This window comes from Macrotis lagotis, chromosome 7 (genome assembly GCF_037893015.1).
Source record: "Macrotis lagotis isolate mMagLag1 chromosome 7, bilby.v1.9.chrom.fasta, whole genome shotgun sequence".
Lineage (NCBI taxonomy): Eukaryota > Metazoa > Chordata > Mammalia > Peramelemorphia > Peramelidae > Macrotis > Macrotis lagotis.
This window is the reverse complement of record NC_133664.1, coordinates 93,752,200-93,778,096: the sequence shown is the minus strand read 5'-3', so window position 1 is coordinate 93,778,096 and position 25,897 is coordinate 93,752,200. Positions and strand designations below refer to the sequence as shown.

Here is a 25,897-nt window from a genome sequence, read left to right as displayed (position 1 = left end):
ACCTAGACTTTATGAAATATCATTGGGCTATAAGATGCCTACTAGAAGAATACACTTCATTTAATAGATGACTGATATATATGACTTTTAGTACAATCATGTTCAAAGTGGAGGTTACAAGTGTCTAAGTCTTTCATGCTTCCTCTTCCTCAGTAGCGCCTATGGAGAATTCTTTTACTGTTTATGTAAGATCTTTTCAAGTTCTCCCCTTTCTACTGAAATCTTCTCTCTGGGAAACTAGATAGCTTTTGTGAGTTCAATTCAATAAATTTGTTCACACTTATTAATCCAAACAAGCTTCATCATAAGTTTAACTCATTCCACTTTATTAGTGAATATTTGTACAACATAATTTTAAAACAATTATCACATTAATGGGGCCATCAAAAGATAAAAAAATTAATATACTTTTTTTGCAAGAAAAAATGAAATAGCCAAAAAGAAAATATGAACATCCTTTATTAAAGGAAACTATGCTTATCACTTTACTATGCAAAAGAAAAAAAATTCAAGGGATTTTTTCAAAGTATGCTGTGTCATTACAAGTCTACTTTGTTTAAAAATTAGCAAATTGAACGCTTACAATGTAATTTTGTATGAAAAAGAACAATCTTTATGTCTGTTTTATAATATTCCATGAAAGCAAAAAAAAATTGTACAGTGGAATTTGCTATTTATTTTTTAGCTATTTCCCAAAGGATTTGGCTGTAAATGGAAATTTTCTCTCAAGTGTTTCCATACTACAGGGAAAGATTTGTCTCTATAAAGAAATGCATAGGGTAGAAATCCTGTGAAAGAGCTTAGAGAACAGGAAAGCACATAAGAGGTTATGGCCCCGTGGACCCAGAGAGTTTGTCTCTGGCTTGTTCCCACAATGATTCCATTTCCTCTAGAGACCATCTGATAGCTTTCTCTCTCCAAGGGTAAGTGAATTTTTCTAGTTGAGTAGTTGGGGTTTAACGTTATTCCCCAGAGAGCCATGGTTTGTATGTGTCCCTGTATTGTTATTTTAAGAACATTTTGATTTTATGTGTATTATCAAAAACTCTACTAGCTCAATGAAGTTTATCCCATCATTAATTCACAGAATTCACAGACTTCTGTACCAGGAAAAGGTGTGAGATTCTCTAGTACAACTTCCTCAGTTTATAGATGAGAAAAACTGAGACCCAGAGAGATGAATAGGAAAAATAATTTTTTAGAGATTCGAAAAGGGGCAAGAAAATATGAGTTAGATAATCTTTATTTGTCCTAGATGGCATGTCTGTTTCTAAAGGTGATGCTAAGTACTTTCAATGAGAAAATTGAATAAATTAATTTAATAAAATTAATTTCAATGAGTTTTGACTCATTGCTTTAGCTTTCTGGGGGGGAGGTAACAAGACACTCTCTCTACAGCCCTTGCTTCACTGGGGTATTCCAACCCTTGGCTTCCAATGTTCTCTCTATGCCTGGCTTTATGGAGTTGTTAAGAATGTATCTGATAAACATGGAACTTGTTTTGTATGTCTTCAAAAATATGCACTTTAAGACCCCAGACCAGGGGCTTTTTAGCCCAGGATTCATGGAACTTGGTTAAAAAAATTTTGAATGATTGAATTTCAATGTAACTGGTTTTCTTTGTAACCTTTTGTTGTTTTATTCTATGCATTTCAAAAGATGATTCTGAAAATAGGCCCACAGTCTTTATGAGATGCCAAAAGCATCTATGGAACAAAAAAAGATTACAAACCCCTGTTCTAGTCACTTAAGAAAGGTGATGATGATGATAGAATAAAAAAGTAAAAGCTGGAGGTAATTGTTTGGTTATTCAAACATAGTTTGAGCCATGCTAAGGACAAAGGCCTATACATAAACGCAAATAAGTCAAAACAATCTGGGGGGGGGGCACAAATGTTCACAAGCTCATTCATCCAGAGATGCAGTTAACAAGATGAATAAAACATCTTGCTCTTTTTAGTCATATGGCACACCTTATTATTTTTCTTGTAGAAAGAAAGTAGTAGCTATTTGTAACCTTGGACCTTAATGGCTAAAACAAAAGCTGCTTCACTTTTTAAAAATAATTATTTTTTTTTAGTTTTTTTGCAAGGCAAATGGGGTTATATAGCTTGCCCAAGGCCACACAGCTAGGTAATTATTAAGTGTCTGAGTCTGGATTTGAACTCAGGTACTCCTGACTCCAGGGCTGGTGCTCTATCCACTGCGCAACCTAGCCAACCCATTTTGAAAAATGATTCTTAATAATAGATTTAATGCCCAAACTTGTTTTCTGCTATGGAGACCCTTCCCTATTTTAGCAGCAGTGGGAAATGACCTTCAGTTCCTTCTTAAATAATAAGAGCGATAGGTTTCAAGTAATATCATGCAGGGGCATGAGGAGGGGGAAAGTGACACTGTCATGCTGTCACAGAAGTAAATCTGCATTAAGACACTGTCCAGGCTTCTGGACTTTGTGGTTAAGTGTCAGCTTCCTAGTTTTCTTGCTTCTCCCCTCAAAAAAAAAAGCTTATAAAAAATCCCACAGTATTACCATTTCTCATCAAAGGAAAGTCAGCATTTAAATGATGGCCCATACAGACTCTGAAGCAATACAAATAGCAATGTTATTCTTTCCAAAGAGTAGCATGAATAGTCTGTGATCCACCAGTTCAGTAAGTGATGCAATTGCTGTTCAGCCTAAACAGCTGTGATTATTTTCCAAAGCATTAATGCGTAGGTGAGGGTGAACATGCACGCAGACACGTGTGTACAGACAAACACCAAGAACAGAGGCATAAAGAGATGATGAAAACTGGCACCTTATCTTAAGAACATTTTTTATCAATTTTTAATTAAATATAATGTTTTATAATGAAAAAGAAACTATGAATTAAGAAATCAATAAAAAGTTCTTTTGATGGAGGGAGTGTAGATGAATTCTGCTTTAAATGGAGATCAATGTTTGAATGAAAAAAGGCATGTAGAATCTTATTCAATACATGCAGAAATATGTGATCTTTTTGAAGAACTTCTCTAACAAAATGATATGATAGCAGGACTTGTTTTAATTTCTTCAATCTGCAAAGGAAAATCTACAATGATATAATCTCAACATTTTCAGAGCATTGACATTAGGAAATGTTCCTTTCTTCTCACAACTGTATGACAATACTGTATATGCCACAATAAAATTTACAAAAAAAAAGTTGTCTCGGCAGTCATACAAACATCATGATTTTACATTGCAATACACAAGAAAAAAATAGACATTTTTCTGGCACTTCATTTCCTCAATAACTGCTGCCTATTTACAATACAGTACATAGTAATAGGTTTCAATGCATGCTTTTAGAAACTTTTAACTTTTTTAACTCTAATAAAGGCTATTCAGGAAACCATATCCTTTTCAGGTCCAAACAAATAACGAGAAATCTGCCATTTTTTTTTTGTATAACAATCAACAGTTTATTAATGGATATGGTGAAGTTTTAACTATCCACCAAAAGATGTGTAAAAAATTGCCATGAAAGTAAAAATAAATAAAGCTGTTTTTTAAATCAGTCTTCTTTTACATCTTAGTCCAGAATGCAACATTTAAACACAAAACTCATTAAAGTTTTAAAGTAAATCTATTTATATTCAAAGTACAGCTTTTATGACAAATCTAATGAAAACTTAAACTGATTTGGTAATAGGTTCAAAGACTTTCACATTCAAACACAGTTTTCTTTTCACACAAATACTTTCTCCAACAGTGATGGGCAACAGTGATGACATATTGCTGTATTCTGACATAAGGCACTAGGTTAGGAATATGCCATACACTCACCTTATGTCACATTTACCTGTTACTTAGCTATCAATGAACTCTTTCAATTGCAAAAAGTGAGAGAATTTCAAGGACATAGTACAATTTAAAGGATGACAGCTTATTAAATCTTTCAGAAAAGATCTGGATATATATATATATATATATATATATATATATATATACATACATATATATATATATATATACACACACACACACACACACATATGCTTAATACAAGACAATCTTTAAACCTATCAAGCTCTCTTTGTCATGCTTAGTTTAGACATCACTGGGGAAAATAGATTCAATTACCCATCACTCTACCACAACTGACATTCTCATAACCATTACTCGCTTCTATTGCAGTCAAATGTTTGTGAGGCAAAAACTTGACCCAGAAACTTTGTTCACGTTCTCCTACATTCAATGAAGGCTTCAATGTTCACCGTGGTCATTCTGCTTCACTTTCCTTTTGTTTGGCACCTGTTATTATACAGGAAAACAAGCTTTATGGCATTCAGACAGTTATTACTAATGTTCCCTCAAGGCACATTTATTGCCGCCCCTTCCGCCTCTCAGGTCCCAGGTTCAAGCCTTGGAACTCTCCCTCAACCCCCTATTTGGGATCCTCCAAGTCCTGATTGTGCTTCTGCAATCTTTCACATCTGTCCCTTTCTATGTATCCCCATGGACAGCATATGCTTTTAAACTCTCATTACCTGAATAGTTCAGTCTCCAAAATGATCTCTCTGCAAGATTACACTTCCTAAAAACATGGCTCTGATCGCATCAATTTATGCTCAGAAACTTTCAGTGGCTCCCACTCCCACTGAATACTGTCCTAACTTTTGAATATGACTCTTGTGTCAAGGCCTTTGATGATTTGGGCCCAGACTCCCTTTTCAACTTTATTTTCTATTTTTGTAAAATAAAACTCTGTGTTTTCTTATGTTTGTAATTTTTCTTACATGGTTCTCTCTATTTAGAATAATGTCTCCTTCGTGCCCCCACTAACTTCAGCTCTGTTCGTCTAATTCTTTTTTAAGACAAATTCAAAATTATCTTCTCCCTGATATTTTTTGACTCTTCCAGTTGAAAGTAATGTTTCCCTCTTTTGAATTATTATAGAATTTGGTATTCTCTTACTGTACTTTCATATTCTACCTATTATAATTACATATTTAAATTATTTATATGTAACACATGTATAACATATTGTATAAAAGTCCTGATTTCCAGAAAAGGAAAGAGTAGTATCTTCAAACTATAGGTCAGTGAACTTGACTTTGGGTCCTGGAAAAATTAAAGAACATTTGGTAAATGGATAGTTTCTGACCATTTAGAAAGGGAAGTAGATATACATAAATATATTTGTTCAAGAACAAATTATACCTAATAATCCTGCCAAAGAAGACATAAATGAGGCTAGTTTAGCTAGTAGTTAAGAATGCCATAGACACAATATATTTATGTTTGGGCAAAATATTTGACAAAAACCATCTCATGACATCTTTGTGAACAAGATGGAACAATATGACATAGATAATAATATAGCTGGTTGATTTAGAACCTGTTTACATGACTGGATTCAAAGATTAGTTATTAATAGCCTAATATTGTTCTAGTGATGGGAAGTCTCTGGTAAAATGAGCACTGAAATAGGCTAGCCAAGGAAGGTCTTTTTGCACACTGTCATACAACATGTGATGCAATTTTCCTAGCTTTGTGTCACCTGAAAATTTGGCCAACATGGAATTTGTGTTTTTATCACATCATTGATTTAAAAAAGGTTGAAGAAAAAAACGAAAAAAAAAATGTTGAACAGCCCAAAGTCAAGGGCAAATCCTTAAAGAAATAATGACTGGGTTGAAGAGAAAAAATTCTCTAGCCAGGTTAAAAAAATCAATTTCCGATAAAAGTCAGGGCAAGCAGTCACTAGATCACGTGGAAAATACCTGAGGTTTCTAGTGGGTAGCAAATTCAATGAGACACTAGTGCAACATGTGGTTCAAAAAAATTAATGCAAAAAAAACCCTAAAAAAAATTAATGCAATCTATGCTATGTAAATAGAAAAGTAGTGTCCAGAACTGGAAGGTGGGAGGTAGTTGGTGAGAATCCTACTGGATGCCTCCCTAATCAAACCATAGCTATATATACTGTGTTGAGTTTCAGGCTTCACATGGTAGAAAGAAGGGGTAATGAAAAATGGGACTAAATCCAAAGGATGACTATGAAGAACTTGAGACTGACTCATAGAAGGGTCAAAAAAAAAAATCAGGATGTTTAGGATGGAGAAAAGAAGAGAGGGTGGGGGAACAATGATGGCTGGCAAAATATTTTAAAAGCTGTTATGTGGAACAGGGTTTTAAGACTTATTTGATTTGACTCCAGAGAGAAGAACTAGGAATAGACAGAAACAGCACTGAGACAGATTTTGATTGGATGAAAGGAAAAAACCTTCCAAACATGTGGAATTGTCTAGAAGCAGAATGGACAGCCCCAGGAGTTTAGGAGGTTTTTTATCATCTGAATGGAGGTTTTTGGTGATTCCATAAAGGTGCTATTACAGTGCACAACATCTTCTGACAAAAAGACTTTACCACTTCCAAGAAGCCTGACAAATCATTTCTGGTTATCCTATGCAAACAACCCTAAGGTGGAGAGGTGGTTTGGAGTGTTGTGTATTCTGTCAAGTGAAAAGCAGGTAGTTTACACACACTTATCCAGTTTCTACTTCTTTCAATTCAGCAACCTTAATTAATATTTAGCAAATATCCAGGTATGGTGCCTCTGCATCACCAATACTACCTTACATAGCAGAGTCTTTCATGTTCTTAAAAAAAATTTTAACTGATTTTCACCAAAGGGCATCAAAACACTTCAGCGGCTGCTGGTGCAGCAAGGGCCATGAACAACTTACAAGTGATTTTTACTCTTTAAGTTCATTTCTAAGTAGATTGTATAGAATAGAGAACCCATTTTCCTATAGAAATGTTATAGATGATAGTTTCCAGTGAAGTCCACAATCCTAATTAATTCATAATGTACCTGAAGTAATAATATTACTAATACTATTTTAACTTTGCTTAAAGACTTTTTATAAAAGTGTTTCTTAGAGAAAAATACATTCAAAGTTCAGGTATTGGCAGATGGATCCCCATGGTTTTGAGTTTGGAAGATTTGTAAATAATTCCTGATGAAAGTTACTAACTAGATAACTTTCTATCTTTCTGGGCCATTCACTCTCCAGTTATTATGAACTAGCCAACAAAAGTGGTTGCCTCCATGAGGAATAACGTTTTAGATTTGGGGCTCCCTTGCCAGTCATCTGCATGTAAGGGTTGCTCATAAGTAGCAGTCTCTTTTTTTTGGAGTGAGTTTATGATGGATTATCTGATACATAATAATCAATGTTAAAAATATATACAGAGGGGCGACTAGGTGGCATAGTGGATCTAACACTGGCCTTGGAGTCAGAAGTACCTGAGTTCAAATCCAGCCTCAGACACTTAATAATTACCTAGCTGTGTGGCCTTGGGCAAGCCACTTAACCCCATTGCCTTGCAAAAAACTAAAAAAAAAAATACAGAAATCTGTCACTGTTTTTATTTTACAATTCCAACTAATGTGGACATACTGTTATCTTAGAATTATTTTAGTTTGATACAGGAGTGAAGAAAGTGGGGCAAAGAAACATCTGGCAGTCTTTTGACCCCTAAAATCATTCTCCTACTTTTAAATTTAGGGGAACAAGACAAAACCAACTCTATTCTAACACCTTCCCTCCTGCTTATTTACTACTCCAGAAAATGAGACTGATTCCTGAGAGAAGTAATTATTATCTCTGGTCTGGTAATTTATTATCAAAAAAAGTTAGTACTTAAGACATTCTAATTATACACCAGAATGTTATTTTTTCCATTAAAAATAGGCTTAATTTTCATATTTTCTAACTGGTATTCATTCCTAAGTGAAATAAAACTGAAGATATATAGTATTCCATGGTGTAGTTAAAGTCAGTGTGCAGGTAAAGTCCTGGGCTCTGATTGTGGCTTGGACAATTACACCAAAAAGATGTTACTTTGGACAAGTCATATCGTCATAGCCTCATCTGTAAAATGAAGCAATGATACTTATACCACCCATATCATTGGGATGTTGTTAGGAAAGTGCTTTGTAAACCTTAATCTGCTACATATAAAGGTGAATTATTATTCATGGGAATGAGTATGATGGAAATCTTAAAAATATTTTAGGCTACCTAGGAATTTATGGGTATCACTAAGATACATGAAAAGTAGAATTTCTGTCTAAGACTTCGCATTATATCTATATAAGAGCATGGGATTTAAACAAAGCGAGAAAGTCTGAAAAAATTTGGGGTCTTGGTGAAGCAAAGCAGCAAACTAAGAGGTGGTGTGGTTTATGGGAAAATTATTTGCTACAGCAATATGAGATTACCATGGCATATTTTCTACATTCGGTCACACCTTGAGAAAAGTAAAAGTTAGTATCCATACCTGCTGGTGTGAGTACCAAGGCTTGTAGAATGTCTGACAGTGAAATAATGCCCACAATGCTATCTGCTTCACTTACTACCACTAGCCGATGAACCTGTAAACAAGAAAAAAAAAAGATTTGTGGGAATTGGTACTTTTTTTATTTTAAAAATGTGCAATAATGAAAAGAAATGCATTAGGTTCAATGAAGTCTGGTGAAAACAATACCACAACTCACCATAATAACATAATATAATAACTCACAGAACAGGAAAAGGCTTCATATCTCTGAGGTACCATCTCACACCTCTCAGACTGGCCAATATGACCAGAAAGGAAAATGACCAATGTTGGAAGGGATGTGGGAAATCTGGGACACTAATACATTGTTGGTGGAGCTGTGGATTTATCCAGACTTTCTGGAGAGCAATTTGGAATTACGTCCAAAGGGCAATAAAAAAATGTGCATACCCTTTGATCCAGCAATTCCACTACTGGGTCTATACCCGGAAGAGATCATGAAAAAGGGTTAAAAACATCACTTGTATAAAAATATTCATAGCAGCTCTATTTGTGGTGGCAAAGAATTGGAAATTGAGTGAATGTCCATCAATTGGGGAATGGCTTAACAAACTGTGGTACAGGGTGGCTAGGTGGCATAGTGGATAAAGCACCAGCCCTGGAATCAGGAGTACCTGGGTTCAAATCTGGTCTCAGACACTTAATTACCTAGCTGTGTGGCCTTGGGCAAGCTATTTAACCCCATTTGCCTTGCAAAAACCTAAAAAAAAAAAATACTGTGGTACATGTATGTGATGGAACACTATTGTACTATTAGAAACCAGGAGGGATAGGAATTCAGAGAAGCCTGGAAGGATTTGCATGAACTGATGCTGAGTGAGATGAGCAGAACCAGAAGAACACTGTACACCCTAACAGCAACATGGGGGCGATGATCAACCTTGATGGACTCGCTCATTCCATCAGTGCAACAATCAGGGCCAATTTTAGGTATCTGAGACAGAGAATACCATGGGTATCCAGAGAAAGAACTGTCGAGTTGAAACAAAGACCAAAATCTTACCTTTATTTTTTTTAAAGGTATCTTATTATGTAATTTTGCTATCTCTTATATTTTATTTTTTTTCCTTAAGGATATGATCTGTCTCTCAACACATTCAATTTTGATCAATGTATAACATGGAAACAATGTAAAGATTATCATACTGCCTTCTGTGGGGGGTGAGGGGAAGGAAGTGAGACTGGGGATAAAACTGTAAAATTCAAAAAATAATTAAAAAAAGAAAAGTCTTCATATCTAAGGGAATGTTGATTGAATACTTTGTAAGAAATTTAGGTAGTTTGTAGTTGACATTTATATCTGAGATAACATGAAACCCAAGGGAGATACATAGAACAAAGAAGAATACATATAGTTATATCCTTTGAAATGCATGAGTTCCTCTATTAATTTCCAAGAAGTGGTATCTTGCTGAATTCAGTAATATACCTTTTACATGGGAAAAATGCCCAAAAGATTATTCAAATAGTAAATAACAAAAATCAAATAGCTTAGATTACTTGATTTTACTTGCTTTTTAGTCAGGAAACTCACATATTTGGAATAGCTCTTTGATATATATTGTTTAGATGTTTGGTTAACCATTGTGAAATGGCATGGTTTACATTGACAACAATAATTAAAAACCATCTAAATTTTCTTTCTGGTTCTGGACAATATTTTGAAGCACTACTCAAAATAAAGAAATCCTTACCAATGAGGATGGGGTATAAAACATTAACTCTCTTCTGACCCAAAGAACTGTTAAGACTTTAGGACTGAGGTAACTACATACCAGTCAGGATACTTTAGAGATCCTCTTCTCTTGTATTTGAACAGTCATACCCACCTGATACAAAATGGGGAACACAGGAAAGAGATAGAAAGAAAAGGGGGGAAATTCTTTTTTTTAAACATTTTTCTCTAATAATATGATGTTGATGATGCTTTTGATAGAATAGATTTTTTTGGGAGGGGTAGTAAAATGTACTTAATCATGCCATCCTCATGTCAAATAACCCAAAATTTCACTCAGGTTCATTTCAAAAGCAATAAGTCAGAATAAACTAAGTTTTTCAATACAATAAGGGAGAACAGAAGATAAACAATTGGAAAACAAATATACTATTTATATAATTTTTAAAAAAGAACAGAAGAGATCTAAGATTTTAAGTTGTCTCCCCATGTGTACTATTTGAAGATTTTATAATAATTATTTTAAAATAACCATCCTTTGAATTAATGGAATTTAAGGTCCTAAACAAGTACCTGTTAGAAAATTTATTATGTCACGAATTAAAATATATATATACCCTATTTTCATACAAGCCTAGAACTCTTCCATATTCATAATATCAGGTTCATATATTTTCAATATTCACAGGTTGGACAAATATTCAATCTCAATATAGTCATCTAAGAATCTAAATTACTCAGTTGAAATGCAGTATTTCAAAATTGTGGAAATTAAGCAATTTACTTAGAAATTAAATTATTCACAAAGTTACTTGCCACACAGCTAGGTAATTATTAAGTGTCTGAGGCCGGATTTGAACTCAGGTACTCCTGACTCCAGGGCCGGTGCTCTATCCACTGAGCCAACTAGCTGCCCCTACTGCGCCAACTAGCCGCCCTGCACAAAGTTACTTTTTCTGGCTCATTAAAAGAGTAAAGAAAATTCTAAAGTAGTAAAAGACAAGACTGTTGATAACTAGGTAAAAATTAAATTCTTTTAAGTTTATTAAGATATCTTATTCCTGGTCAATTTTATCTGGCAGAAAGTCTAGATGTCCAGAAAACAAAGTAAAACAAAAAGGATCAATTGAAGAACAAAACAAAAGGTCTCAGCTGAAGAACTTAATATTCTTAATAAAAGTTTTTGGGGGCAGCTAGGTGGCACAGTGGATAGAGCACCGGCCCTGGAGTCAGGAGTACCTGAGATCAAATTCGGCCTCAGACACTTAATAATTACCTAGCTGTGTGGCCTTGGGCAAGCCACTTAACCCCATTTGCCTTGCAAAAACCTAAAAAAAAATAAAAAAAAAAGTTTTTAGCCAGGGAACAAAGACTAGTAAAATTTAAAATTGATAAGGAAAATGGAGAAAAATGTCTACAAATCTGTCCACTAAACTAGATATCATAGAGATTAACCACAATGTAGGAAGACAAGAGTGGTAAAAACACCCAGAAATTCACAGTTGGAAAAAGGCAGAAGAACCAGGGGCTTCAGATGTACAGGTAACAATGTAAACTAAAGATCTTAAAGCAGGTAAGCAAACTAGTAGGTGTCACTGAGACTCGGTGGGATGAGGCCCCTAACTAGAAAGGCATACCTCATTCAAAAGAAACAGAAGAAGAGTGGATTGGGGGTGGGGGGAAGAATAAAAAGAATATTGAAAATACATGAGTTTGGGAAACATATCCCAAGCCAGGCAATGAAGTATCCTTAATTATCTGGATAGCTGCAAGACCTTTGAGCAAAGCAGCAGCTAGTAATTATTTATCTTGATTGATGATAATTTCAAGCTTCAAAAGGTAAAGGAACCAATAAGAGGAACTGGTTGGTGCTATGATAATGAAGGTAATCTTATGGAAAACTGACTATTCCATTTTAGAATATGTAATAAAGGAAGGTTAGCTCTAGTCTGCTATTTTGGAAGAGATTTACAAATATTCAAGGAAAGGAAAGGGAGAATCCCATAGATAAAAATTCTATTGGGGAAACAAATCCAAGAGAGGTAAGAAGCTCTCAAATTCTGAATAGCAACAACTTTCATGAGGAAAAGTAACTTCTAAAGAGAACACTATAGATACACAGGAAACACAACTACCAAATTAGATTCTTCTTTTAAAAAACTGAAATTTTCCCAATTATCAAGCATTTCTCTTTTCTCAGTAACTTAAGATTTTAAAGATGGACTGAAGATGGGTTACCAGATAACTAAGGGTGAATACAAAAACATAGTATAGCAGGAGTGGTAAAACATAGAATGTTTGAGGTTGAAATTGAAGCTGGCAAAGAAAACAAAAGACATTCAGAAAGGAGCTGCTATTGCTCAAGGTGGATGGAATGATAAAGGACAAGGAAGAAGAGATGGGGGCAACTCACTTCTACCAAACAGGGTTTATACTCAAGTGAAGGGGGGGGTGTAAAAAGAGCTGCTAGCTGCCTTTAGTGAACTCAAGTCAAGTGACTCAAATGAACTCCATTCTAGGACTGTGAAAAGACTGGTAGAGGTTAATTATTGAGTATAGTAACCTTTGAAAATCCCTGGAAAAATATATAGGTTCTATAGGACTGGGAAAAGCAAATGATAACTAAATTTTCAAAAAAAAAAAGATGACAGAATCTGTAAAGTAAAGGCCCATGGGCCTGACTTTGATTCTTTTTTATATTATTTTTTTTATTTTGCCCCAGTTACCCATAAAAACAAGTTTTAACATTCATTTTTTTTATACTTTTGGTTCCAAATTGCTCTCATCTTCCTACCTTGCTCCCCCTCATTGAGAAAGTAAGTTATTTGATATAAGTTAAAAATGTATAGTCATGCAAAATATTACAATAGTCATGTTGTGAAAATAAACATAGCTCTCACCCCTCAAAAAAAGAGAAATCTCAGGTCAAAGGACAGGAACAGGCAGTTTTCAAAAGAAAAAATTAAAACTATTATAATCATATGAAAAAATGCTCCAAATCATTACTGATTAGAGAAATGCACATTAAAACAAATATGAGGTAATCATCTCATATCTATCAGATTGGCTAAGATGACAAAAAGGAAAAACGATCAATGTTAGAGAGGTTGTGGGAAGATTGGGGCATTGATGCATTGCTGGTGGAATTGTGAATAGAGCCAACCTTTCTGGAGAGCAATATGGAAATATGCACAAAGAGCAATAAAACTGTTCATACCCTTTGACCCAGTAATTCCAATTCTAGGTCTATAACCAGAAGAAAAACATAAAAAAATGGGAAACATCCCACTTGTTCCAAAAATATTCATAGTAGCTCTTTTTGTAGTGGCAAAGAATTGGAAATTGAGGGAATGGCTAGTTGGAGAATGGCTGAACAACTTAAGGTATATGGATGTTATAGAATACTATTATTCTATAAGAAATCATAAATGGTGGGACTCTTGAGAAACATGGAAAGTATTAGAGGAACTGATGCTGAATGAAGGGAGCAGAACCAAGAGAGAACATTGTACATATTAACAACATTGTGAGTTGATCAACTTTGATGGATGCAGCTCCTCTCAGCAGTTCAGAGAGCTAGGACAACCCTGAGACACCTGTTTATGGACACCACCATCTATATTCAGAAAAAAATGCAGGAAAAAAACCCAAGCAAACTATAGAATGTGAATGAATACTATTTTTCACTTTTTAAAAATTTTTCTTATGTTTTTCCTTATGATTCCATGGTTTTCTTTCTTTTCCCTTAATCCTAATCTCTCATATAGATAATGACTAATATGTAAACATGTTAAACACACATGTATTTATACAATGTTCACTAGACTGCTGCTGTGAGAAGAGGGGTGGAAAGGGAGGGTGAAAGAAAATTGTGGAACTTAAAAATATGCATGTGTATGAATGCTGAAAAACTTTCATAACATGTATCTGAAAAAATAAAGTAAAATAAAAATTCAAAAAACCTCAAGAAAAATAAAGTTAAAATGTATGCTTTAATATGTATTCAGACACCCACCATCAGCTCTGTCTTTGGGGTTGTTATCATAGGTCCTTCAGAGTTGTCTTGATATAAGTTATTGTTGAGATATAGGTTATTGTTGAGAAAAGATATTGACTTTGATTCCTGGCAAGTTTTTGGAATATAATAAGGGGAATATCTAGAAAAGAAAGTGAAGCAGGTTTTGACCTCACTAGATCTGCTTTCTCTTCTATAAGATAAGGATAATAACAGCCCCTGGCTCAAAGGGTTTAAAGAGCAAACAAAATAATAAAGGAAAAATATTTTGCAATTCTTAAATTATTATAGTAATGTAACATATTAATATTCTAAGATTCCATAAGATCTTGATGGGATAGAATAAATCTAGCAGAATAAAAATCAAATAAAAATATATAAAATTTTATATTGGACTCTAGAAAATAAATTCAGAAGTATAATATAGGTATATAGACAGTTGGTTTGAAAAAGATTCTGGAGTTTTAGTGGACTGCAAATTCCATGTGAATCAACAGTTTGATCCGATAGCCAAGAAAGTGAGTCTGATGTATTGTGATAGGGTCACTGTCCTCCACCTTGGTAATGTTGCCTGTAGAATATCATGTTTAGCTCTTGACACCACGGTTTAGGAAAAGGAATATTAAAGTGGAGAAAAGTATGATCAAAATAGTGGAAGATCCTCTGTTCATGCCACAGGAGGACTGTTTGAAGGAACATTAGTGAAGAGATTTATAGGATTAGGAGGTAGAGGTAGGGAGTTATCTATCAACTGTCTTGAAGAATCTGAAGGGCTGCAACATAGAAGAGAGGATGGATTTGTTTTGCTTGGAGCAACAAGAAGTTGAAAAGAAACAAATGGAGGCTGGACATCAGGAAAAACTTCTTGGTGATAAGCTGCAGGAGGGTGTCCTATACCAGAATTAGAAGTGAAGAAATTGGGGGGGATCCAGAAGATGACTGAACCATTTTTAACTTAGTTAATGTTGTATACATTATATCTCCCCACTGACTGGAGGTTTCTGAACAGAATCAGAATGAATACTTGTTGGGCACTATGTTTTAATGTGGAAGCTAGATTTAGAGGTCTCTACCAATTCTGAGATTTTTATGTCTTTTAATTTTTAAATATTCTGATACAGTGTATGTGTGCTATAACTCTTTTACTCAAAGCCTTTTTTTAACTGTTAAAAGAATCTTTTAAATATTTTGAATTCAACTATGCTATGAGAAGAAAAATGATTCGTCTCAAAATGAATTGGAAAGTTGCCTCCCATGCTCTGTATTGTTTCAGAAGGGTCTATTTAGCATAGAAAGAGACAAAGTGACCTCACCTCAGCTTTTACTATCCTATCCACGATGGTCTCCAGTGTTTCCAGCTTGCTGCACTTTACAACACCTTCAAAATATTGCGAACGGTGCTGAAGGGCTTGTGTCACTGTGATATCTAGGTTATTATATGTTTTTTCAGCAGCAAGGTTCTACAAGAAAGTAATGAAGAGTCAAATTCTATGATTTTAAATCTAATGATTAAAAATTAGCAACTTAAAACAACTAAACTACACATGCAACAATTTTTTGGTGATTAAGTACCACAGTAGAACAAAATGTTTCTACCAATTTATAATACAGCCAAAATTATTGTCATTGCAGACCTGTGATCAGGAACAACCAGAGAATGTAATTATTTTGGGTCCACTATTGATGCTACTTTGTGCCCCCTGCCCCCAAATTAATGTTTCTTTTTCTGATTGCTAGTAGAGTAGCTGATGGAATACGGACCAGTGACAACTTTATATACAGAGATTAACTTAACTAGCCAGAAGGCTGTCACAAGGCCAAAGTGTCATTCACTTGCTTAAAAGTAATTTTAATAGTTGAAGGGGGTTGGTTTATATTGTGTAAGGTTTGGGGAACCATATACAGGCTAAAAATAATTGCTAAGGGCAAGAGGAAATTCCCAGATAATGAATGACCTTGGAGGCTTCCAATGGATTCCAGAGAGCTCTGAGCAAAGAAGTGGACTAAAACTTTAGTAATGGGAATACAAAAAGATAGAGGCACACTTATTATAACCACCCTGGGGATTCCTAGACTAATAGAAAATAGAGTACCTGGAAGTTGTTCCCTGGGGTCTTTAAGGTTCCCCATGGTTCAAATCCATACCAAGGAAGGTTTGTTTCAGAGCTGAGTCAGAAAGCTCCATAATTACCAGTTGCTAAGGTATGTTCAGTAACTTGCTGTTGGTTAACCAAAGCCAATAATGCAAGTAAAAATGGAGTGCCATTATAGCATCTTATGGAATATAAATATGTGTATATATTATTAGTTAATCCCCCTTTCTCATAAAGAAAGAATACATGAAGAAATGGGTATCCCATATATCCTACAGGATTTTTAAATAAATGGGCTTTAACAATTTCATTTTACAAAATTGGTTGTCCTCATTTAGAAAAGCAAAAAGCATAAATTAGTGCCAAGATTAAGTTTTAAAATACATTCTAGTTATGCGCTCTGATAGAATAAAAAAATACTTACTATTACATCAAATTTGGAATAAATATCTACAACTTTCCCTGGAAGTGAAAATATGCATTAGAAAAATGTCTTAGAAACAAACCAGAAGCACATTTTCTTAATAATCTTGATATGAGCATCTAAATAAGATCACGAAGAATAAAAAATTAAATATATAATGGTCATGAAATTATGTATCCTAGTAGAGAATATGGAAATAAGGAGCTAGCATGATCATTTTTCTAGTCATCTAATTTGAATTCAGGGTTTATTTACCATACATAAATTCTGATTTTCAATTTAACTTACATAAACATTTATTTAATACCTATAAGGCAATGAAATCATGGGGTAGTAGATAGAGAACTACTTTGGAATCATGTAGACCTGGGTTCAAGGTTCTCTTCTGACAAGATATAAGTCCTTGGACAGGCAAGTCAATTTAATCTTTCAGGATACTGGGCAACATTTTTAAGACTACAAGTTAAAGTAACTACCAATCTATTTTGGTAGAGGGAATTTCTTCACTGGAGTTTCCTATGTCTCCACCAAAAACCTCTCAACTCTTTTTTGTATAAAACACTAGGCTAAGCACTGAGTATTCCAAGAGAAAAATCAAATAGACTTTGCCCTCAAAGAACTTACATTCCACTGTGCATTATGCAATGTACTGACACTACAATATGAGAAAGGAGTGAGCACCTCTTATCTGACACTAGAAAGATTTTATGTCCTCTATATTTTTAATAATCCTCTCTTTTGATATACTATGTACCTAAGGATACATAGAATACATGGTCAATAGTTGAATGTTTGTTTTCCACATTTTTTCTATTCACATTTAGATGGTTAAATGTACCAACCTGACTCATCCACAACAGGCAAAGCTGATATCCGTCTTTCTACAAATATATTCAAGGCTTTAATGATAGGAGTGTCTGGATGTATAAAGGCAATGTTGTGGTATGTTCCTATTCCAAGTTCCTCTAGGTTCTGTTTCATGAAGGCAGGCTTTGGCATCTCAGACACCTAGATGGGGAGATAAATGTAGATGCTCGAACAATCCAAAATATGTGCTTTGTCTTCAAATGCCCAGATTTGAATGAGAAAGTAGGTATAAACAAATTGAAGTTAGTCTTTTCTAACAATCTAACTGAAAGCCTGAATTAACATGGAAAAAAGTTACACATGAAAATTATATTCTTTCTTCAAACAAAGTTTATCAAGATAAGTTTTGGTACTGTTACATTTTTATAAAATATTGAATAAAATCAAATATTTAATATTCCCCCCCCCCCCAGTTGGCTAAAAAAAAAGGTGGGTGGAAGAAGGAAGTAACAAGTTTATTTATGAAATTAAGATTTATAGGCCACCAATTTTCCTTTGAGGCTAAGAATTTATTCTAATTTGGTCATGCTGTCAGCATCAAATATCATTAGTAATGGCCCATATACCTACTACTCAAAGAATCTGTTGGTGGCTGTTTTAGTCATAAACTAAATTAATCTTCATACCACTCCACCTCCATACACTGAATTCCCTTCTGAATATTATCAGTTTTTTTGTCCATTAGAAAACATGGATGAGCTAGTTGTTTCAGAGAATAAAAAAAGTACTTAAAAAAATAATGTTTCTTTCAAAATGGGCTATTTTTAAAGGGCTAATTAGGAGGAGGGAGAAATCAGAAAAGCAAGGCCTACAGGCATTTTTGACTACAACAAAATAAGGTCTACTGTTTCAAAAATCCACCTTTTAGAAAGGGTACAGTTGATTCCATCCTCCTGGTGTACCTTATAATTATCAGGAAAAGATGAACAATTAGAAGAAAAAATGTTCAAGTCAAAGAGTTCATCAATATTCAAAGCATGAGAATCCTAGAAATTTAGAAAAAAAAAGAAAGACCTATTAGGTCATCTAATCCATCTCAGTATAGGAATTGTTCCTGTACTATTGAAATCCTAGGCTTCTTTTGGAAAATATCTAAAGGGATAATATCATCTAAAGAAAATTACCTTATAATTTGTAAAGATTAGGCTCAAAATGTTTCATTAGATTTATGTTTTCTTTTCTTTTTTTGCTTTTTATCTAACTCCTAACTTTAATTCTAAAACCACGAATATCTACCAAATTGGCCTACATATGAGGTGGTATAAGTATTTCATATAAAATGAGTTTTAAACTTTGATTTGCTCCTTTCACAGTACTACAACACTCAAAGCACCTTATAACTTCTAGCCATCTGATTAAACCTCAGCTGCTAATTATCTCCCTGTGTTCCTCAGAGCATGACTTAGAAAAAAGTCTGCTTATCAGGAGAGTGATTCACTCTTTTAAGAATACTGAGTCTGTTTTACACACACACACACACACGCACACGCACACGCACACCCACCCACCCACCCACGTATTTACACTCCTCACCCCACACTGATGTGAGGAAAGAGCTTTGGGGATGGACAAGTATTATTTAAGTGACAGCAATTATCATTATGAACAAGAACAAAATGCCTCCAATCCTGATGATAACCGGTAACCAGAAAGGTCCTGGTGAGAAGGGGGTGGGCTGCTTCCCCTCCCACTGGCTTGATGGACTTTTTTTTCTAAAATGGAACTAAAGTGAAAAAGATTAGAAAAGCAGTTTTGAAATAGATTAATATCTCATGGCCTACATTAACTTTTCTGAACCACCACTCTGACTCTATTTTCTACTTCACAGATTACTTATATTTTCAAATTTAATGATAGAAGGTTTTCCAAAAAATCATTCAGAATTGGTCAAGTGCCTAGTTTATTTCTGTGCTTTTCTGGTGATTGCCAAGTCAGTGATAATTTGTAAGCAGTTTTCATGGATCTAGCAATGAGAACATTTCATTTCAAAGACCACTGAATGTAGCCCGCAGAAAATACAGTCCTAAATGTGGACCAATGTGACATTCTATTTCCTAAAAGTCTTGCTCTTTTTGGGATTCTCTGTTTCCACACCACTTTAGAAAAGTAACTGGCTATGTGTTTTTGTACAAATAATTCGAAAAACAGAGGCCCATAAAGCACTAGAAAACATTGCACAATCAGCTTACTTTCCCTGCGTGGTTATGTGGTTATACTTCAACATGCTTAAACAAATTGATTTTCTCAGATCTCTCTCTCTCTCTCTCTTGGTTTTTGCAAGACAATGGAGTTAAATGACTTGCCCAAGGTCACATAGCTAGATAATTATAAGTGTCTAAGGCCAAATTTAAACTCAGGTCCTCCTGATTCCAGGGCCAGTGCTCTATCCCCTGCACCACCTAGCTGCCCCTAGGGTTTATTGTTTATAGGCACGAAATCCGAGATTATTCAGGGAGTTTTGAACAATTAGTGAGAAACTGGAATTTGGAAATAAAGACCTCAAAACTAACAGTTTGCCTTATTAATGGTGAGTGGTTTTATTTAGTTGAAGTCAATTATTTAAAACAAATGTAACTAATTACTTCTAGCAGAAATACTAAAAGCTACTTACAAATAGCTGAAGAAACTTGAGTATTCTTTTGTGGGTAAGAATATAAAGTGCGTTCCCACTGACAGGGTCAATAACTGGCAATCTGTGGATTTTATTTTTGATCAATGAGTATACAGCATCGAAGAGGCTGTGGAAAAACCATCAAAACTATTAGCAGATTCTGATGGTGGAGAAATCACAAGATTTTTGGAGTATCACTGAAAGAAACATTCAAAATATTTATCATGGTAATAAAAACAAACTAAATTGTGGCTGATTTTGAAAAATTTTTAGACTTAAGAAAATCATAACAAATCTACTTGTTTTTATCCACATAATGGAACCCAAGGATGGACAGTACTTGATTTTTCACAGGGTTATGTTAATAAATCTCAAATGCAAGCAAAGGAGGCATGATGGAAGTTTACACATCTCTAGAGAAGCTAAAGTTAATCCATAATTTTATCTAAATAAATAAGTGGTATACTTGCAAACAGGATTGCTAGCCAGATACTAATCAAATATAATAAAAGAATAGGTGACTGGGATTAATGAGTTAATGGTTTCAACTAGACTTTTTAGAAACCCAGGTATACCTTGTATGTCTAGACCTCCTGTTCAACTCTATGAGAAAGTCAGTGAGCGTACCTTTTTACTAGGTTATATACACAGAATCATTCCAAAGAATATTAAATTAAGGGTAATTTTTTCTTTTGGTCATTTCTGAATTAAAGCTCTCTAAACCATCATTAATCCATCAAAAGTTTGGTCTTCTGATAGCCATTAAAAGCTAATATCCTTAGAACATGGAAAGAACTATTTCTGTTGGTCTTTCCTCTATGTCAAACTGGATAACAATCTTAAATTGACTTGCTTTTATCATTTCAATTTGTTTAATGACATTCCTTTAGAATTTTTTTTTTTAGATTTTTTCAAGGCAATGAATGGGGTTAAGTGGCTTGCCCAAGGCCACAGGGCTAGGTAATTATTAAGTGTCTGAGGTCGGATTTGAACCCAGGTACTCTGACTCCAAGGCCAGTGCTCTATTCATTGTGCCACCTAGCCACCCCCATTCCTTTAGAATTTAATGGTATATCTTGTCACTCTACTAATAAAATTTTTTTGATGTTTAATAATTTTGTTAAATCCTAATTGCATTAAAAATGTTTAACATTTATTTTAAAAATGTTTGTGTTCCAAATTCCCTCCCTCACCTCTTGAGTATACAGCAATACAACGAACATATTGATTATACATGTGAATTCATATAAAACATTTCCATATTACCCATGTTAAAAAACACAAACTAAAACCAAGAAAAATAGAGTGAAAAGTTGTTTCAATCTGCACTTGATTCCATACTAATAAAATTGATAAAAGCAAATAAGTATTTTTTTTTAGTTGAAAAATATGCTTACCTTGCATCTGGGGATATATTCACTAAAGGCTTAAATGTTTCTTGTAAATAAAGTTCTGTGTTTAGGAAAAGGAAAAATCTGTAGTTAGCAAGATGTTCTACAGAGTTTTTTATTAGCATATCAATTAAACACCTCTTTAAATTCATGGACTAAAATTAAAAGGATGATTAGCTCCAATAAAAGAAATGCAACTCCTCCAAAGTTTATGTGTTAATTATATTTACATACAGTTAAAAAAACTTCTAGATTCTGCTTTGGGAAATTTAAAGGAAAATGAAATATTTAAAAAACAATACCACACTATACACTAAAAATCTGGAACTAAGATCAAATAATATGATAAAGAGTTATACCAGTAGAGGTCACTAGCGCTCCAAAAAGAAATATCTTGCACTAAAAATTGTAGGCTTTAGAGTCAAATTAAAGACCATGTTCAATAACAGAAAACATTTAAGTGGCAACCATATCATTTTGTTATAACAGAATCTTATTTTATTAAATTTTGTTCAAAATGAGTGGCCATCAGCTGGACCTTGAAAATTTTTTTTTTAAGACAAGTTTCAAAGTAATGCTATATGTTGTAAAGACGTTAATACTCTAGAAACTCATTGTAATCTATTCATATGCTGGGATTTTGGTGTAAAGAGATTCATTTTACGGCTTATATTCGAAAAACATCAAATGATCTGGGTACAGTGTTTCTCTAAAGCTATCAATGGTGCTTCAATGTCTTCTCATTTCTCATCCTTGACCTCTCAGAAACCTTTTGTGCTGTGTCTAGGTTTTTGGGATTCAGCTCTCATCCCACCACTTCCTTTAACAATCCCAGGTGTCTACACTTCTTTTCTTTGCCCTCTCTTATTTTCCTTGGGAAGCTCATCTGCTCTTATGCAGATTTTTCAGATTCATTTTATCCACTCTTAAGTTCTGTTCCAACTGCTTATTAGATGCCTCAAACTCCACTCATGCTCTCTTTTCTTCCCTACCCTATCAGGGGCACCCCATCCTGCCAGTTACCTGGCCTTGCCTAGCTCTGCATTCCCAGTCACCCCAGCTCCGTCCATTCCATTGCCAGGCCATCTCTCAATTCTCACCCTTTTCTCCTCAGGCACAGCCACCAGGGGTTTCAGGCCCCCTCCCCTCAGGTGTCTCCCTGTCTTGACCTTCCTGAAAGGTAAGCCTGGCTAGGCCATGCTCCTCAACCCTTTAAAATCAACCTTCTCCCCCCCAGCTCCTACTACCTCCAGGATCAACATAAAAAGGTGCTCAGCTTTTTAAAAAAATTTTTTTTGAATGTTATTTTATTTTTTCAATCATATGCAAAGATAGTTTTCAACATTTTTGGAAGTCTTTTTGGAAGCTTCTGAGTTTCCTTCCCCTTCCCCCTTCCCATGACAATGAGCATTCTGATATTGGTTAGACATGTTCTGTTTGACTTTTAAAACCCTTTCCAAGAAAGGAAGAAACTAGCATTTAGGAAGCACCTACTCTATAGATAGCACTGTGTGAAGTGTTGGACAAATATTATCTCATTTAATCTTCATCACAACATTACTGTACAGATGAAGAATCTGGAGGACAGGGCTGAGTGACTCTGAGTGACAATGGGGCTTCCTGGCCCAGGGTCACCACCTAGGGCTAACCTGGCCATTCCTACCTTCCCCTAAATAATCCAGCCATCCCAGCCTGCCTGTTCTTATTTTTTTATAGGATACAAGAGCTCCCAACCCCCTGATTTTTTCACTGGCTGCCTCACCAGGCCTCATCTTGACCCTTCCCACCTTTCCTAGCTCCCTTTAAGTCTCTAACCCTAATTTTTCTGCAATCATCACTCCTTTATCCCATACACAATCTGATGTGCACAGGTTTGTTTACCTACCAGTCCTCTATTAAAAATGTGAGTCTCCTGAGGGCAGGGTCTGGCTTTGTCTTTGTCTGTGTTCCTAGGACTCAGAATAGTGCCTTCACATAGTAAATAAACATTTAATAGGTGTTTATTGATTTGATTTTTGCTGTTAAGATATCTCTAAGACAGGGTTTTTTAACTTGAAGTCCTTAGTTTTCAGGAGGTTCATGAACTTGATTGCAAAAATGACACCTTTCTTTTCTCTAACTTCTAAATGAAATTTAGGCTTTCTTTCAACTGAATTTTTAGAAAAAAGAATCCGATCCTGAGAAGGGGTCTAGTTTCACCACTTTGACAAAAGAAGCCATGACTTTAAAAAGGGCAAACTTTATTCTAGTTCATAGACCCAAGACAGCATTATAGTTGTAGATATGATTCATTTCTTTAGCTTGATTTTTCTATAGATCATTCTAAGAATCTTCATTTAGGAAAATTATTTTTACCACTAAATGAAACCTCCAAATAAGTCATATGAATATCATCTTAAAATGACAATTAGTACTTCAGAATTTCCAATTTTATAGATATACACACTAATATGGATCAAAAGAGTGTTCAGGGGACACAGAATACCAATTAAAAGTTAATTGTCATTCAATTGTTTCAGTCATGACCGACTCTTTTGATTCCATTTGGAGTTTTCTTGGCAAAGATAACAGCAGTGGTTTGCCATTTCCTTCTAAGTTCATTTTACAGATGGGGAACTGAAGTAACCTGGGTGAAAAGACTTGTCTAGAGTCACACAACTAGGTTCTGAGGTCAGATCTGAACTCAGGAAGATGCCTTTTCCTGAATCTAAGCCTGCACTTTATCCACTGTGTCACCTAGCTGTCTCTAAAAAAAATGACTAACTTTTATTTTACAATTTTTCTCCAGCAACAGGCAAAAAAAAGTTCCAAGATTTATTTCCAAAACCTTGAGTTTCACATTCTCTATAATTACTAACTTTTAAATAAAAATATGTATGTGTTTCTTCTAAGGCAACTCTTCTTTCTACAGCTTTAGCACAAAGAGAAAAATGTAATGGTATTAGCAGGCAGTATGATATTGTAGAAAGCACTCTGGACCAGACAACTCATTTAGCTTCTTCTGTATCTTTGGTTTTCTCATTTGAAAAATACTATACTATACTATACTATACTAAACAGAATTTTATAGTGAAAACACTTTATAAATTCATACTAAACAAATGTGAGCAATTATTACTTTAATCTAAGAAAGCAGATTGTTTAAGAATTACCCGGCATGTATTAAAAATAATTACTGATCAATTGTTATGATGTTGATGATGACAATATTTATATGACACTTTTAAAGGTTTGCAATATTTTACCACGTTATCTTTATCATTTGATCCTTGAAACAACCCTGTTAAGTGGATGATCTCTTACTCATTTTACATTTAAGAATCCAAAATGACCCTCCTAAAAGAAATACCTATCTTATTGCTCAGTAATTACAAGAACATTCATGCCCAACATAATGGATAAAGCTTTCTGAACTCTGTGATGAGAACTGAGTGAGTTGGGCCTATTTTACACAGTATGGTAGAAGCCAAGGTAATTCAAGTAACTTGCTCAAGATTATATAACAAAGGAAACCATTGCTGAATTTGAATCTATTACTTATAGATTTTGCTGCCTTCTGCTACACACCAACCAAACTTCTATTCTGAAGGGGGAAAAATACTGTTTTTCTTAATGTGTTTTATTCTTGAGTAGAGAGAAGAGGAACTGGGAGGTAGGGGAAAGGAAGTCTACTTATATACAAAGCCCAAGTCAAAAATTTTTATTAGATTATTAGAAATTAAGATGATGCTTACCCCTCCACGTTTCAATCTTATGTTCTTCTAATTCATAAATCTGTACCTGAAACGAAGGAAAATGATCTTTTATATTTATATTAGGGAAATTTATATAGGAAATACTGAGCAAGAAGAAAAGGATATCCTGATAGATGCAATAACATTGTATACTGTGAAATAAAGTGAGAAATTTATAAAGTGTTTTGAGTTGTTTAAGAAGATGCTCTATAAATTTAAAGCACATATATGTTGTTATACAAACTTTAAATAGCAAAATATTCTAATATTTTAAGTCTGAATTGTAGTTTTGACTATGCTTTTTTCTAAGGACATGGAAGATAACATCTTTGAAAATGAAGAAAAAGCAACTAGTAAAGCCAAAGGCTGAAAGTGATTTCTTGTTCTTCCTAATACATGGCTTTTGCCCTGGCTGTTCCCATACCTAAAATGTATTCTCACCATTCCATCTCTGCATCTTGTTCAGTTTGAAATACCTACAATATAATCAGTTTGAAATCTGGGACAGATAATTAGTGATGTGGAATTGAAGTCCAGGAGAGACTAGGGTCAGACATTCAGAACTGGAAATCATCTATAAAGAGATAAACTATGGGAATTATCAAGTGGAGGAGTAGAGAGAAAAAACCACAAGAGGGCCTAGGGCAGAGCTTTGGAGGACACCCACAATCTGTAGGTTTGACATGAATGAAGATTCAGCAAAAGAGACT

The 25,897-nt window shown here is 34.5% G+C and overlaps 1 protein-coding gene across 8 annotated transcripts in view; it reads right to left on the bottom strand.

The window, feature by feature from the left end:
* Positions 1–3,592: 3,592 nt before the first annotated feature.
* Positions 3,593–25,897, bottom strand: part of PRKAG2 (protein kinase AMP-activated non-catalytic subunit gamma 2) — a 443,517-nt gene continuing 421,212 nt past the window's right edge. For 6 of the 8 annotated variants that reach the window (XM_074193311.1, XM_074193316.1, XM_074193315.1 and 3 more), the window contains 9 exons: positions 25,188–25,233; positions 21,460–21,514; positions 20,063–20,189; positions 18,354–18,437; positions 17,427–17,592; positions 16,585–16,622; positions 15,381–15,527; positions 8,318–8,411; positions 3,593–4,279 (listed from right to left, as the gene is read on the bottom strand). In XM_074193311.1, the coding sequence (XP_074049412.1) occupies positions 4,248–4,279; positions 8,318–8,411; positions 15,381–15,527; positions 16,585–16,622; positions 17,427–17,592; positions 18,354–18,437; positions 20,063–20,189; positions 21,460–21,514; positions 25,188–25,233 (789 nt within the window). In that variant the 3' untranslated portion in view covers positions 3,593–4,247. The remainder of the gene's footprint in view (positions 4,280–8,317; positions 8,412–15,380; positions 15,528–16,584; positions 16,623–17,426; positions 17,593–18,353; positions 18,438–20,062; positions 20,190–21,459; positions 21,515–25,187; positions 25,234–25,897) is intronic. The other 2 variants (XM_074193312.1, XM_074193319.1) reach the window with 1 other exon arrangement.